The sequence below is a fragment of the Aphelocoma coerulescens genome, chromosome 4 (assembly GCF_041296385.1).
Source record: "Aphelocoma coerulescens isolate FSJ_1873_10779 chromosome 4, UR_Acoe_1.0, whole genome shotgun sequence".
Lineage (NCBI taxonomy): Eukaryota > Metazoa > Chordata > Aves > Passeriformes > Corvidae > Aphelocoma > Aphelocoma coerulescens.
In genome coordinates this window covers 56,556,293-56,572,933 of record NC_091017.1, presented here as the reverse complement: position 1 = coordinate 56,572,933, position 16,641 = coordinate 56,556,293, and the positions used below count along the sequence as shown (strand labels likewise).

The 16,641-nt window shown below is 37.6% G+C and overlaps 1 protein-coding gene across 10 annotated transcripts in view; it reads left to right on the top strand.

Annotated features, from left to right (window-relative positions):
- TBC1D1 (TBC1 domain family member 1) overlaps positions 1–16,641 on the top strand; it is a 102,940-nt gene that overhangs the window by 41,633 nt on the left and 44,666 nt on the right. For all 10 annotated transcript variants that reach the window (XM_069014288.1, XM_069014287.1, XM_069014286.1 and 7 more), the window contains 6 exons: positions 6,165–6,698; positions 9,758–9,847; positions 10,818–10,922; positions 11,541–11,673; positions 13,081–13,172; positions 14,778–14,888. In XM_069014288.1, the coding sequence (XP_068870389.1) occupies positions 6,165–6,698; positions 9,758–9,847; positions 10,818–10,922; positions 11,541–11,673; positions 13,081–13,172; positions 14,778–14,888 (1,065 nt within the window). The remainder of the gene's footprint in view (positions 1–6,164; positions 6,699–9,757; positions 9,848–10,817; positions 10,923–11,540; positions 11,674–13,080; positions 13,173–14,777; positions 14,889–16,641) is intronic.

Below are 16,641 nucleotides of genomic sequence, written 5' to 3'. Positions count from 1 at the left end.
AAAATTTTGGATCATACACATTGAGGAGTGAAGTCATGGAGTAAAAGTGAATTGTCTCTCTGTGCACCTGCCAGACTGTACTTAGGGAGCTGTTGGTAAGAATGCCCCTTTGGTTCTACCCCTGGTGCATTCGCTATGCACAGAAAAACTGACAGGACTGAAAGAGCTGTAAACTTTGTTGTTCTCTGAATTAAATCTGGTTTTGAAAGTGGCTTTGTGGGAGGAATAAAAATCAACAAATAGCAAATGAAGAAAGGTAATAATTAAAGTATTCCATAGAACTGTTTATTAAGGGTCAATGGGTAAAAGGTTTTAAAACAAGAATTGAAGTTAATGACTGGAAAAAGTCAGGGAGGTGTAAGAGACTGCAGACCAGTCTCTAAGCAAGACAACAGAAGAAAAAAAGCCCTATGAAGACACTTGATATAAGACCTGAATACAAAAGGCCTTTCACTGAAATAGAAATTAACTGCAGAAGTGTGTAACTCTTGTCTACCTTGAATTTCTGCTAATGCCAGAAAGTAAGGAAATTCTGTCTTGGTATTCCTACTTGGAACTTAGCTGGATGTGACCCCCAGCATCTCATCAAAGTTTGAAGTTGTATCTAACTTGGAAGTTTGCCTTGCTTTATGTGGGAGACTGCACTGTCAGAGGTCACTTCCAAATTAAATTATTCTGTGATTTTGAAAGGAGAAATTGTGCAGTACCGCAATTTAAAAGAAAAAAGAGTACCTGTGAAAGATATTAATTAAAATGCTTTAGGTTTAAAAATGCCAAACTTTAAATCCTATGGGTGGAAAAAAGTGTTCAAGAAGTCAGTTGACCACTACTGTGGGTTAAGGAGTGGTAAGGACAGGAAATGCTGATCTGCATTGATTTCTGCACAGCTATTTTGCTACCAGTGTGCTGGAAACAGACCAACTGCTTTTTATTACATATCAAACTACTGAACTAAAAACTTTTATGCAGTCTTTTTTAAAAATGCAAGTAAATACTGTGCTGTATTTCATAAGTGTTGTGTATGTTTAAAAAATTATTTTAATGTCTTCATTCTAACACTCTTACAAAATATTCAATGATTGTAATACCTTATGGGTGACAAAAATATTGCTATCTGTCCTGATACAACTGTATAGCTTCTCCCATGATTATAAAGCTGTGTACCCTATCTTTTCTGTAGCAGTACTCTCTACTAAAATAAAGAAGGAAAGATATTAACAGCAAACAGTATTAGACTTCTTGACATATTTTATTGAGCTTGCTCTATTGATCAGAAAAAAAAGCAAGTAAAAGCACTTAAAAATAATTCAAATGTCCTCTCACACTTGAGTAAGCTAGCAAAATTCAATCAAAACATCTACTTATTTCAAGAGCTTTGTGAAAGATTTTTGAGGCTTTGTTCTAGCTGGGGTGGTGTGAGGCCTTCTGAGGTTCAGCCTAAGAATCTGACCCTAATGTTTTTCAGTCTCCAGGAATTTCTGGACTCTGTTGCATAAGACCAATTCCTGTCAGCGCAGGTCTGTCTTGGGTTAAACAAAACCACCTATGTCCTTGAAATCGTTAAGCCAGTGCTTGAGCCCTTCACTGACCTGAAGCCTTAGTGCAGAGACCGGTAGGTGTAAACTGGTAGATTTATACTGCAGGTATAAACACTGCATAACATCTAGAATAATAAATTATTCCACTTTTTTCACCTAGTCCTCCCAGCTGATGTGCTAGCAGTTCTTTTTCTGTGGCACATTTTGCTTTCTTATCTACTATGTATAAAAGAAAAGAGGAATATTTTTTTAGTCTGGTCTTACTTACCAAAAGTCAGCTGTGGCATTCAGCTGTTACTGGGCTCTTTTCGTTAAAATAGTTTCTAACTCTTTCTTAAATCTACTGACAGGATAAAGACCTTGACCTCTTACATGCTTGTATGTAAACTTACAGGGTGACTGCTAGTTTCAAGGGGTAAAAATGCAACTGCAATTTATGTGAGGGGAAAGAGCTGTTCTTTGCCCTTCAGATGCAGCAAACCCATGCATGCTTAAAAATTACTGCCTTTTGTCATGATTTGGTGCATGGCATAGAAGCTGTAGCTATTTGTCTTGTAAGTGAGTAACATGAACTAGGAGGTCCTAGGTGTTGGTTTGTATTTTGCTTGAATACCCATGAGTCAAGCCACAAGAGTACTCAGCATTTCAGTTCCCTGCTTTGTCTCTGCAAAGTAAACATTCTCACGATAGCAGAAATAATGTGGTATGCTTCAAAAAAACCCAAAAGTCCAGTGTTATTTTTAATGGTTATAGATACATGATCTTTTTCTGTATCTAATTCAGACACTCCAAACACAAACCTTTTCCCTAGTACATTTCAGTTGTGTCTTCTGTTCAGCAGGCTTGTTTGGCTTCAAGTAATAAGAAGGTAATGCTCTGTGTTTGGTAAAGTTTCATTGTTGCTTACACTGATTTTCTATACTTAGTTTTGTGGGTTTAGGGAAATAATTTTAGGTCAGCAGCAGTGGTTTTTCTGATTACAGAAACAATCTTTATCTGCTAATTACATATTTATATTAAGAAACAAGTCAGAAAACACTTAAGAATAGAAGTATGCTAGAAAAGAGAATTTGCATGGCAGGAAGAAATCATACCTGTGTGCAACAGTCTTCCCCCACTGTATTAGCAAGTTCAGATCAGTAGGCACAATTACCAATAGGTGTGTATAAAAGCAGTTGGCACCTATATCACCAAGGTGACATAGGGTGGCACCTCAGGAGGTCGTCTTGTTCAGCCCACTGCTCAAAGCAGGATCACCTAGAGCAGGCTGTTCAGCCCATGTCCAGTCAGAGTTTCATATCTACAAGGATGGAGACTCTGCAACCTCTCTGGGCAATCCATGCCAGCTTGTGGCCACCTTTGTAATAAAAAAAAGATTTCTTTCTTATGTTCAGAAAGAGCCCACAACCTTTAAAAGACTCCAAGCAACATTAACTTAATTCAGGAGCAACTTCATCCTTGCTGCTTTTTGATACAAATTGAAGAGCTATAAAACCTGATTCTGTTTACATCTTAATTAATTTTGGGGAGTGTGCAAGAGATGTGGTTACTGATCACCCAGTGGCATGCTGCTTAATCTGGAAATGTTCCAGCTGTGGTTAGTAAACTTCTGGCTGCATCTTAATTCTAATAACCTGAAGTAATTATAATATATTTATTTATAACTACTGTTTACTTTATTTTTATATACTCAGCATCCAGGTGTGTTTACTTGGAGAGCCAGTGTCAGAGGATACAGAGGGCAAGTGGATTGTTCATTTTCAATACTTGCATAAAAAGTCTGGAGTGGTACAGGTAGATAAAAAGAGCACACATCTTGATCAGGCAAAGAGCAGTTCCAGGGAAATAAGTATTTTGGGGTTTTTTTATCATTCATCATGGATCTTCTCTTTACTAATGAAAATAGATAAATGTTTAACATACATAAGCATCACAGGAAAGTGAGGTGGTGATTTGCTGCTTCTGCTGCTGCATCATTTGCCTAATCAGAAGTAATAAAATTTTACTAGCAGGCTGCAAATTTTTTTAGGTCTGTAAGTGAGAACAGAAGAGTCAGTGTTTTTCAGTAAGTGTAGCACGGAAGCCAGCTGTTACTTATCAATGACATTATTCAAACCCTAGCATGTGTGAAAATAAATAAATAAATACTCCCCTTGATTCTTCATCAACAGGCCTGCTGGGTCTCCTCAGACACAAGTTTATTAACTACTGCAGAGTCCTTCTGTGTGATGTAGTGTCTTTCCCTAACCACTGCCTGTATATAAAGTATAGCCACTATTGAATAGCTATTTTGTCAGTGTCCAAGGTGTTTGATAACAAAAAACATTGAAGAAGTTAAATTCAGTAACTGCATGTATGTGCTGGATCCCTAATGCCTTGTCAGGGCTTTAGCTCAGATGCAACCCTTGCAGCACCTGCACTACTGGAAACTGTCCTTATAGGCATTGACATGTATGTTTCTGGGGGAGCTTACCTGTGTTGAGACAGTGGCCCTCTTTGCCTGGGTGAGAGCTGATGTTCCTAGCTTTACCAAAGTAAGCAGAGTTCAGAAAATGTCTCAGTCCTTTGCTGTTGCCTCTGCAGCCTCAGCAAAAGCAGAGTTGGGATTGCTGGTCTCTGCGTGTATCCTGGGCAACTCAGTAGTAAAATGGCCTGTGGCTGGTGAGTCCAGACACTCTCACAAGAGTAAAACATGTTTATTAAAAATTGCTAAAGCAGTTGCAGCTTCAAATATGGGTAGAATGAAGTTTTATGTTTTACTGTCATTCTGACATGTTATGCCACCAAAAATTGTTTCTTTGAAGGATTATTGGGTAAATAAAACTGAGGTAGACCTTAAGCTCACTGCAGAGCAAATGCATATTGTTTGAGGTACTAAAGATTTGTTAGATCCTTAATGTTCTTCTTGTATATGATTAAGAAGTTAGGCACAAAGCTGCCCGAGCCCAAGGCTTCCCAACTGGTTTGTGACATATCAGAGAATGGACTTATGAATTCCTGACCCTGCTTGTCTTGCCCATTCTTCCCTATTGTCTTTGCTGAATGATTAGCTGATGACTCATGCCTTGCACTGAAGGGTGAAGTAATGCTTCCTGAGTTCCTTGTTTGTTTTGTAATATGTTACTTACTGCTTTAAATCCACTAGTTAATGTGTGTGCCTATCTATCTATCTATCTATCTATCTATCTGTCTGTCTGTCTGTCTGTCTGTCTGTCTATCTATCTACTTCTCTACCTACCTATCCATATCTTTATCTTTGTTTCCTTGTCTATAAAAGGAATCCTACTGAGGTCTTTATGAGCACCCAGAATATTAATTCAGTTTTCAGTGGTCAAATTTTTTTTCCCTCGAAGTCCTTTGTTGTTTTGTCAGTTGGTTTATGACATTACTGCATTATGATTAAGCAATAGATAACCATAAAAATGTCTGAGAGAAACCAGAGTCCAGGTCTCCAAAATATTGTCTAGGTTTAGGGATGCCTTTTCTTATCAGGGAGATGGTTCATCTGGGCTGCTATTTTAGTCTGCTGCTCCTGGACTTCATCCTGTACTATCTACAACCAAATACCTTTAAGTAAAGAAAGTTCCAGTTGATGCTTGACAGGGGAAATTTGTTTTGTCAGGGAATTAGCGAACTTTGAATGGATTTTTCTCAAAGTAACCTGGGTAAATAAAACAGCTGGCAGAATTAGCAGTTGTAATCATAGATGGTGGCCTCACATTTTTCATTACAGCAGGAGCAGCACAGACTGCAGGAGAACCTTAATCTCCTGGCTCAAGCAAAGCAGTGTGATGTAACCAGGCCTTGGCCTCACAGCAGCTTAGTGGACAGCATATGCATATCACTACCTTCTAACCATATCAGCAACTGAGACCGTTTACTGTCACTACAATTGTGTCACATGGCAGTTTGGGTTCTAATTACAACATCTGTGACCTGTAGCAGATTACTGTCTCATGGAGATGCCCTGCAAGTCATACTGTATGTGAGGTAATATTACTTAAGAGTGTCATTTAGGACACTCATTTAGAATAAAAATGAACATTTAAAATAATGAATATAGTTATTAAAAAATACAGCTATTTACATTTTTTTAAAAAAAACACCAAACTGCCATAACAATGTAATATGCTATTATGAAGGGGAAAGCAAATTTGAAAGAGACTCATTAACCTACATCATGTGAGTGTTTGAGTAAGAGAAGGGAGTGAAAAATAACAGAGATTAAAAAATAGCTTTACCGGTTAATTAGTCCATGGCTTCTCAAATGCTTTCTGAAGTACTTCTGTCTTTCATTTTGAGATGGAATTTGTCATGTTATACTGGTTGCTTCAGGGGCAAATGTTTTACTGAAGATGATGAGCGTATCAAGGGACAAAGCTCTTTTGACAGTGTGTTGATGATGGTGAACTCCTGGCAAGGAGACAAATCAGAAATTCCTCTTAGTATTTAACTGCTGTAATGTGTCTCTTGAATAAATATAAGATCACTTCAACTGGTCTTTTATTTTTGAAACTGAATCAAAGTATCCATTCCAGGAAAATCACAACAGGGAGCCTCTTAATTTTGCAATTTGTTTGTCATAAAGCACTGGATGCTAATGTGTATTTTTTTCCCCACCTATAGGTGCCTGAGATTATAAGCTCTATTCGACAAGCTGGAAAAATTGCCCGTCAAGAAGAGTTTCAGAGTAATCTCTCAGATGTTGAAGACCCTTTTGCCAAAAAGTTTGAGGTGCTGTTCTGTGGACGGGTAACAGTAGCACATAAAAATGCACCTCCAGCACTCATAGATGAATGCATTGAGAAATTTAATCGTGCAAGTTGTACAAAAAATTCAGATTTCAACTCATCATCCCAGCAACATGAAACTGCCAATAACTTTGGAGGCTTCTCTTTCAGCAGCAAATTTCGGTCTGTATTCCAGCCCTTGGTCAGTGAAGAGGAGGAAAAAAGGCCAATTAGGAAATCTTTTTCTCAGCCTGGACTTCGTTCCTTTGCTTTTAAGAAGGATTTCCAAGAGGGAAGCCTTAGGAGTAACAGCTTTGTCAGGTCTTTTGAAGAAGATGCAATTTCACGGAACCTAAAAGGTCAACTCATCTATGGACACAGTGTTGTGCAGCCAACTGACATTGCAGAAAACCGGACTATGTTGTTTACGGTAAAGCAAGATTTGCAGCTTCTGGTGGCATTTTCACATCTTGGAGTTTGGAGTGGAAAACACCAAAGCAGATGTTCTGACAGATGGCAGTTACTTCTTTGATAACTTAATTGCAATTACCAAAGCTTAACTGAAACTCGCCTATTTCTCTGGAGAGCATTACTTGTTAGTGCAAATTGGTTTCCATATTCAAAATAAGTTTATATTAAATAGTTTAAAACAGTACTACCTGAAACACTGGGCTTCTAAAGAAAGCTTTTAGAAAGTTACTGCAAGTCAGTAGGTAGTTGTGCAATTGCAGAATGGTATGTATACTTACACTAACTAGTAACAGCAGAAAAAAATTTCCAGGTGAATGAATTACCTGTAACTAGAGCAGAAGGACCAAACCATGACAGAGAGGACTTTGCCCCGTGATTAGCAGTGTAATTGATGAAGGTGCTGCTGCTGCCAACATGTGTGTGTAATGATGGAGTAGTAGCGTAATAGCTTCCTACTCTACTCCACACGTGCCTCCACTCCTGCCCTGCTTTGGTGTGGCTGGCAATGCCTTTGCCTTAATAGGTGAGCAGCAAAACTATTTTCCAAGAACTGAGAAGCAAGTAAGGAATGTGGTATTTGCTCCTCTTGCAATCCCCACAATAGATAAGCTATGTAACAGCTTTTGCATAGCTTGTGTATTCTGAGCATAATGCAAACCTGGAGCTGATACTGCAAAGACTGACTCTCCTAAGGTCATCTTGGATATGTCAGCTGCTCTTGGGGTTGGGCATTCTTACGGCCAGTAATGGAGTGCAGTGTGTGCAATTACAGCAGGCTTTTTGAAGCGGGGAAAGAAGATCCTTAAGAAGGATTGCCACTGTGTTATGTCTGTAAAAAATGGCATGCAGAAAACCTTGTAGTAGCTATACCCGAATTAAAGCTTCTGTTTGGTTGTGGCAGACTAACATCAGACAGAGAGTGGAAGAAGATGGAGAGATGTTTCTTCCCTAGTAAAAAGAAAGCCACCTTCTTCCCCTGAGCATGCATTTCACATAGAAAATATAGGTACCCTTTGTAATAATAATGCCTAATTTTAAATAAATCACGACTCCATTATTAATTCATGGCACATATTTTAGAAATGGAGAGATTATAGTTGGGCTAGGTACATCCAGATCCTCTTACTCCAGTGAGTGTATTTTTAATTTGTATTAAATAGATGTATCAGTTCTCAAAGACACCTGCAGCTTCAGCCTGAATATAACGTCAGTCACCTCCTGGCAGGCACATTTCCAAATTGTGGGGCTTTGCTGATCTGGCTTTGTGTTTTGGGTTGCTTTTTGCCTGGGAAAAATATTGTTTAGTTTAGTATGTACAGCTGTATTCTTTTCCTGTTCAGCCAATCTAAATTCAGCTGAATATAAGGAAGTGAAGTAACTCTAGTTTGTGCCTTCGGTGTCCACAAGCAGCAGCTCATGGCAGAGCTGAGTTTCTTGGTTACCTGTCCCTGGCGTTCAGCAGGTTCTGAGTAAGGGAATGCGGGCAGCGTGCTCCGGTCTCATCAGTTTGTGTCTGGCTACATATGAAACGCTTACAAGTAACTTAATATCCAGAGGGGGAAAAAATGGTTGGTATGTTCTTAGGTACTTGGATTTTCCCTAGGACTGAAGCAAAGATTGGTTGATGAGGTGTGAAAAATATTCAGATTAGTTATCTGTCAGCTCTCCTCACCTGATTCAAATAGTCTTGATTTTCATGCATTTTCCTGAAAAACTGCTTTCCTAGCCAGTTTTTTAGGACCTGGCAGGGAGAAGGAGATATTTTTAGGTTTTTCTTCTAGCTGTATGTTGGGGTGGAAGGGGAAGAGGTTAATTGGTTTGGATTTTTTCCCCTTGTTCAGTTGACTTTGAATGATCGATACTGCCCAGGGACCAAGTGTGAAAGAATTACGTGGGACTGAGCTATAAAAAGGAGCTTCTTGCTGCAGGGAGGGGAAGGCAGCAGCAATCAGGAGGCAGCTGAGTAGGTGTTGGAAGGAATAGCCCCATGAACACATGCAAAGACAGCCCCAGGGACAATACAAGGAAACCAGCAGGCACCTTGGGAAAACCATTGTGACTGGTTGAAGTGAAAGAAGAGGTGGAAGGTGAATGCACAGGACCATTTTTAGACATAGAGAGGTGGCACATCTGACTTCATCTATTCACACACAAGATTCGTCCTTTACCCCTTTCTTAAGAAAGTACACTTATATTGGTGCTGCTGATGTTTTTATATGCATCTTTTGGGAGTTGGTAGTGATTGAAGCAAGTTTCTCTCAGTCATGCTCATGAGTGGATCCGAATTCCACCTGCCTTCCTAAAATCTGATATGATACTTGTTTTTAGCCGTCTCTGATATGCTAGAAAATATGAGGAATTTAAATTTTTCTGTTACTGTCTTACAAAGATGTTGCCAGAAGCTGAAAAAATGAAAACAAGAGTTTCACCTTAAAAATGCCCTTTGCCCATCAATACTTAGCATCATCTTTTGACTATACAAGTGGCCTACAGATTAAATTACATTAGAAAATATACTCCAGTAAATTAATTTGTGTCGTTTTTGAGTTACAGGCTTTAAATTAAATGTTATATGTGCCTTAAATAAATAAATAAAACTCTAAAAAATTATTAGGTGGAGTACAGGAAGAGGCACACACTTGGATTTAAATTTTAGAACAATCTCATTAAGTAGCTTCTGTGAGTGTGGTACATTCCAAGACTGCAGAAAATAAGAAAAGGGAGTGTGAGTTTATTTCTCTCAGCAAAGTAGGTTATTTGTGATACAACATTGCTCTCATCTGTTTAAACATTACTTTCAGTGTCTTGTCTTGTTAAACCTCAGTGCCATAATGTGCAGAGCTCTCAATGCCAAATCAGTGTTGCTTCAGTATTCTTTCTGGTAGTAATTGCCAGTTGGTATAAATATACAGGTAGAAAAGAAATTTGAGGTCTATATTCAGGAAACATTTTTATAGTGGGACAACAGGAAGTGTAATGTTACTTGTTAGACTTTGCAATTTATTTTGCTCTTTTTAGATTGGCCAGTCTGAAGTTTACCTAATCAGTCCTGACACAAAAAAGGTCGCAATTGAGAAAAGCTTTAAAGAAATATCCTTTTGTTCTCAGGTAAGATTGTAGTGTATTCTTTTTCTCTTCTTTTTATTGTTTAAATATTCTCTACTTGTGAATGCTCATGTAATCCTCTCTCCTAGAACACCACATGGATTCTCTCAACAGCAGTTTCAGTGATTGCTATTGAAAAGTTGCTAATTAATCAGTGATTTTATAAAACCATCATTCTTCTTTCATGCTTTGCATTGTGATTTCTGAGATAAAGACTCATTTCTCTATGCAGTGGATGAATAATATTAGCTAGAAGGAACACACTGATCAGGAACACACTCTTGTTTGAGATTGTAGTGAGCATGATTCACCATTATTCAAATCTTGGGATCTCTGAGCCATATTTTTCAAGAAGTGAGAATGAAAGGAGAAAAATTGTGTGTAAGAGTGATCTGAAAAATACTTTAAAAATATGTTATTTTCAAGAATATAAGTTGCATGTGTTTAAACCAGTAGAGTCTTCTGCCATGTAGAGGTGGTATATGTGATGCACTAAGGCCAAGCATGTTTCTGAGACTCCTCATTCACTATTAATCGTTGTTCCTTGTGCCACAGAGTTTGCTTCTCTATCCTTCTGCCTCTGGCTTTTTTTTGGATTGTTTTGTGGGTTTTGTTTTCCATAAATTACTTTGGTTTTGATGACAGTAGCTACGTAAAATACGTTTTGAATAGAATTTATTAGTCTCTGGGTCTGTTATATGGGTCTTTTATACTTCATCCATTAAAAGCAAAACAAAAAACCAAACAATGTCTGACTTAATTGAAATTCAGAAGATTCATAATATTCCATGATCAGAGGTAATAGGTTCTATAACAGGACAGAATTTTAATGGCCAGATGTCTTTAATGTAGCTGTAACAGAGAGAAGTGACCTATATGTAATGCTGTTTTGTTCTTTTCCTCCTGAAAGAAATACAGGTACAAAACACTGAAAGTAGATATGACTGCTTCATTGCTGTTTTTTCTTTGTTAGGGAATTAGACATGTGGATCACTTTGGGTTCATCTGCAGAGAGTCTTCAGAAAATGGAGGCTTCCACTTTGTTTGCTATGTGTTTCAGTGTACAGATGAAGCACTGGTAAGTGAAAGAAAAGAATAAAAGCACTAAAAGTCTTCTATTGCTCCATGCTCTGTATTTTGCTGAATGTCTTCAAATCCTATTCCACTCAGAAATACAAGCATTTCAAAAATGTAGTTAACATAGCAGTCTGCAAAAGACCTTTTCATTTGTTTTGAGGTTATAAGTTAAAACCCTCTTTAAAATCAAATACATCTTCCTTTCATTTCACAAACTACCTTAGACCTTATGCCTCTTTTTGGGGGAGTGTTTTCTCATAGGGCACCTGTTCTGAAAATCAGGACTACACTCCCATGCTCTAGGTAAGACCAGTGCATCACAATTGCAGTAAGCTTTTGTATCATAGACAAGAAAAGGGTTTGATAGAGGATAGGATCTTTTATTAGACCACAGTAATAAAATTGGGTGGCCTGGAAGAGACATGAGTTCATGATGAGTTTTATCTTGCTTGTGTGTTTGTGCACAGAAATGACATGAGAACAGCTTGTCTTTTTAATCATAAGCACATTGCCAAGCAAGGGGCAGTATCATTCTAAAAGACTGTTATGTTTGTGTTAAGGAAAACAGAAGCTCAGGGGAAGAGTGAAATTCTGTTCTTTTGCATGCCATTCTTTTCAGGTTGATGAAATCATGATGACATTGAAACAGGCTTTCACTGTGGCTGCTGTGCAACAAACTTCCAAGGCACAGCCCCAGCTCTGTGAAGGGTGTCCTATGCAAAGTTTGCATAAACTCTGTGAAAAGATAGAAGGTGAGATTTAAAGAACTTTCTGGTTGAATATTTTTTCCAACAGTTTCATTGGAGGACAGTCTTGTATGTAAAGTCCTAAGGAAATTAATGCTTAAAAAGAGCTTGGGACTTGGGGTGGAAAGTTGAAAGCCAGTGCTTTTATTTAGAGGACTGTAGTGTCAGGTTTTCTGTAAAGTAGTAAGAATTTTCTAACAAGAGTGAAGCTCCTTTGTTGTGTTTTAGTTGAACTTTTGGAAACTCTTTGCAAGAATAAACATTAGTGAGTTGCAGCTTGTTTGGCTCTATTAGCCCTATAAAATGCAGAATCGTAGATAGGAACCTCTGAAGGATAGATGCTGCAATAGCTGTGACCTATTGAATCCACTCAGAAACTGGCATTATGCTATCACTAAGCAGGAACTAAACAGTATGCCAGTTTGTGGTGTTGATCTATGCTCCTTCATGAAAATGCAGAAATTAGAATTGTAGTTGTCACCCAGAACAGAAGTTCAAGACATAAAAAACCTCTTTACATTGAGCAAATTTCGCAGTTAGATTTTGTTCATTTAAGTGATGTTTGGGGTGAATAAAGGGCAACAGCAGCTTGTCAGATCACATGACAGTGGCTTGTTGGACTAAAACCTGTCTAGTATTAATTTGATGAAACTGGAGAACTTCCAAAACTACTTTCACTCTATTTTGGTATTCAGCTAGCTGTGATTTTTGGGAAGTTTCTTAAAGGCAAATGATCCTTAATGCCTTCAATCATGCCATGTGATTAATCGTGTCGTCTGCTTCTGAGGGAGATACTCCATGATCAGAAACTGAAGTGCACAATACTGTTGATGGTTTGCTGGTTTTCTGCAGAAAATAGAGGAAAGGAATTTAATCCAGGATGAGAACAGAAAAAATAACCTGAATGAAAGGGTAGTCTGCTTTACACTGTTAAAAAATGTTTTCACCAAGAGGCAAAGCAAGAACTTCACTAACATGCAATAAATTTACTCATTTTCAGAAGGGACCACAGCATAGAAATTGGAGAAAGTGAAAGGGAATTATATTTATACCATAAACAAAATGCAAGCTGCACTGCATAAAACATCAATGAAACAGTCTGCTAAAATGCAGTAGATTGTGGGTTTATTTTATCTTGTGTGATAATGGAATCTTCAGCTAAGAGTATAATCCTGGTCTATGCTCAGTAAATCTCCTCATTGCAGAGTTCATGTCCCTCTGTTTTAAAGACATGAGTTTAGTAGTAGCTTTAAATTAACATAGAGTACTCTCTAATGCCCTGTTATGAAATCATGGAATAGGTCAGCTCAAATAATTGACAAGCTTTGGCTTAAATTGTGGGTATATATATGTGATTGATTAATTCTGAAAAATTTGACCCTATAATTTGTTCTTTTTTGTTCTTCTTGGTAGGGTTGCACCCTTCTAAGACTAAACTAGAACTACAAAAGCATCTAACTACACTAAATAACCAGGAGCAGGCCTCTGTTTTTGAAGAGGTTCAGGTAAGCTTTGTTTCCTACAAGATTTTAAAGCAATTGGTGGTTTTTGCTAACATCTCTGTGAAGCACAGAAGTTATTTTCATTTTTTGTGAATCATTATTTTTGTTTAATAGACTGTTAACCAGCTTGTGCTTTAATTTCAATAGCATTGTTTTTCTAGAGCTGTTAAAAGCTTATCTTTTGATGAAAATGGCTTTTACTCATTTTTCTTCCCCTGATACTCCTTGCTTTCCATGAAGATGTTGCCTTCTGACTGAGTAAAACTGAATGCGTTTTTTGTGGGTGAAGGCAGTAACTTGTACTACGAGGGCATTCAAACTGTTACTTTGACCAAAACAAATTACTGTAATATTCCCAGATCAGAAAATTTCTTGCCTAAAAATTATCCTAGATTTTAATTCTTGTCAAACTAACTGAAGAAGTTAAACTTTCTATCTTCTTGATTAAATCTATTTTAGAACAGAGGAAAGCATAGCTGGATTTAAAACAGATGATGTGCATTGTAGGAAATGTCACTGGGATTGACACATTGTTGAAGACTAAGAAATTTCAGACTTTTTAAAAAGTAATGTTTCCTTCCTCTCTTGAGTCATTTCAGTCTCTTTGTGTGTTTCCACGTGGCAGTTTATCACACAATACCAAATTTGGAAGTTACTGTGTGGGACCAATTCCATGAGCTAAGTGATTTCTTAGCATACAGCAGCTAGCAGCACTGGTGCCTTTTAATGTTCTGCACACAATCTAAAGCTTCTAATAGTCACAGGAAACTGTTAATTGCTTCTGGTGAGGGTCTGCAAACGATTAACTAGCTAAAACCAGAGGTAAAGTACAGATCTCCTGCCCATCTTTCTCAGCAAACTTTCTCAGTTGGACAGCCTGGAATGTTGCATTCTTGCAGATCCATGTATTGCTGCCATGATTTGCATTTTTAGGTAACTGTCTGCCTGTGGTACTTTCAGTAATCTAATGTGCTACCTTGACATTAACTAATTCATACTATATCCTCTGCATTATATCAATAGGCTTAAAACAGCGTATGTTTTTCAAAAGTTAGGTTTCTGGGATTAAATTCTTTAATAAATTGTTTTGAAATCTTCTCTCATAATAATTCACATTTAAATAAAATGCAGCACAGACAAATATGTTCACCTTTTGCACTAATTTATAAAAGACCTATGTCATTTCCTAAAAACTAGATGTCCAGTATGAAGGATTTCTAGGAGAAGTGTGAATCCTATCTCTAGGACAGTACTCCGTGTATGCTACAAACTCAGAACTACAGTGGTTCAGTTTTCTTTGTATCAAAAGAAAATTGGCAAAAATATTTTTAAAGCCTTTATTTGCTTGTGGCAGTTTGACAGCTGTACTGTTGTCCTTTATCTTTCTTGTAAATTCTGTCATGTATGAAGTGAGGTCGAGTGTTTCTCTGGCTGTGTTGGTGCTTTGCCTGGGACACTGGTGTCCTCTGGTGGACTGGAGTAGTAGCATTAACAAACTAAACTTGTTCCTACATTGATGATTTATTACAGTGACAAATGAAAGGAGTAAATATTTGCTAACTGTTACACAAATGTCTAATTATTGTGCTTGTGGTGTTTCAATGACAGAAATTAAGACCAAGAAATGAACAAAAAGAGAATGAGCTGGTTATCTCTGTTTTGAGAAACATGTATGAAGAAAAACAGAAGGACCATGTTCATGTTGGAGAAGCAAAACAGGTAAGTAATCATTCAGTTTTAGTTCATGTAAGGAGAAGCCAGGAAAAAATTTTCCTTTTGATTCTTTTTATCTTTCCAAAGGCAAATTTCCATCACTGGCAATTTGAAACTTAAGTGTGTAAGCAGTAGTAAATGCTGGGTTTTCTTATGATTCATAGATTGTTGTCATGCACCAAAACAGATATCTCAGATTTTGAGGTCCCTGGTACAGTCTGATTTCAGGCCTAGGAGACAGAGGTGCAAACAAGGCAGACTACTAATTTGTTTATTTGTTCTCACTGCAATGAAAATTCAATACATGTGAGAGAATGTATAATGAATTTGTGATTGCTCACAGCTGATCTGTGGCATTCGCCATCCCACTGGCAGTGTTGAGTCAGTGTAATGACAACACATTGGATTTGATCATGGATAAAGCCTGTTCCATTTACTCAAGACTGAAAGTTACTTCTTATGTGCAAATGACCATTTGAAGTGGCCTTAAGATGAGGAAGATTGCTGCAGAAAGAGCAGCAGAGACTCTCATCCATGTCCAAAGAGATGAGCTACCTTTTATTCTCCATCAGATTCCATCAGTGCTGTTTAACTGGCTATTTATACAGCACAGTTAAGGTTTTTCCAAAGGGATTAGTGATTTTGGATGCCTTCGTTTGTGAGTAGCTACCTTGAGACAAGTCAAAGAGGTTAGTATTTAAAAAAGGATTCCATTCATTCTCTGGAAACTTTCAGTTCCAATTATTTAGACCCTTTTAAAGGTCTTGACTGTGCCTCTACTCGTGGTTGGTAATTCCGTTGTGATGACTGCTGTCAGCTGTTTGTGATATAAACTAGCATATTAATATATGGAGGGTAATTAGACCCATGAAGAAATAAGGAAAGTAGCAGCAAATCTTCATTTACTGTATTTTCACTTTGTTAATCTCTTCTCCTTTTATGGCTTAGTAGCTAATTATTGACTTCCCTGAGTAAACAGAAAGAAAATAGCATATTTCATTCTCTGATTTATTGTCTTGGCCATCCCACCAGAAATATGCTTTTAAGAAAAAAGCATTTCTGTTCTGGCATAAGAGGAAGAAACATTGCCTGAGGTCATCTATAATTATACCTGAAATATTTTTATTTGGTGTAATGCTAGCTGATGATCAAATAGTTGTCAGTCATAAATAGCTTGGAAATAGGGATATACAAAGCAAGTTAAGATCTTAGTATGTCTTCAGTGATTTGAAAATTTATAAGGCCTGCTGCAATCTGTTTGCTCAGTTCCTGAAACCAAATTGGTTAATCTGACACTTGCAAAGATGCCAGTGTTCTAAGAAGAGAGCTGACTTGCCCTCAGTCTATCATTTGTCTCAGCATAACATTTTATATTTGCTCTGATAATTTATCTCCAGACCTGTGTAATAGCAGATACCTTTGAACACATACTCTTATTTGTCTCAGCAATCATTAACCAATGACACCCTGATGTTCCTGTTCCCTTCTGTTCCGCATATTCACTTTCATGCTTTTCAAAGCCTTTTTTTTTAATATATTTAAATCAGGGGAGAAAAAAAGATGAAATGTGATACTAGTACATGGATCTTGTTTAACAAAAACACTTCAAAATAAGTGTCTTTTCATAAGAATGTAATAGCAAGCAGTATGTGATTTACACTTGGAGAATGAGGGGAGGTGTCGGGGTTTAGGAATAGTACTCCCCATGCGGTGTCCCCACCAAGACTCTCCAATCCAGACACCTGCTGTGGTGGGATGG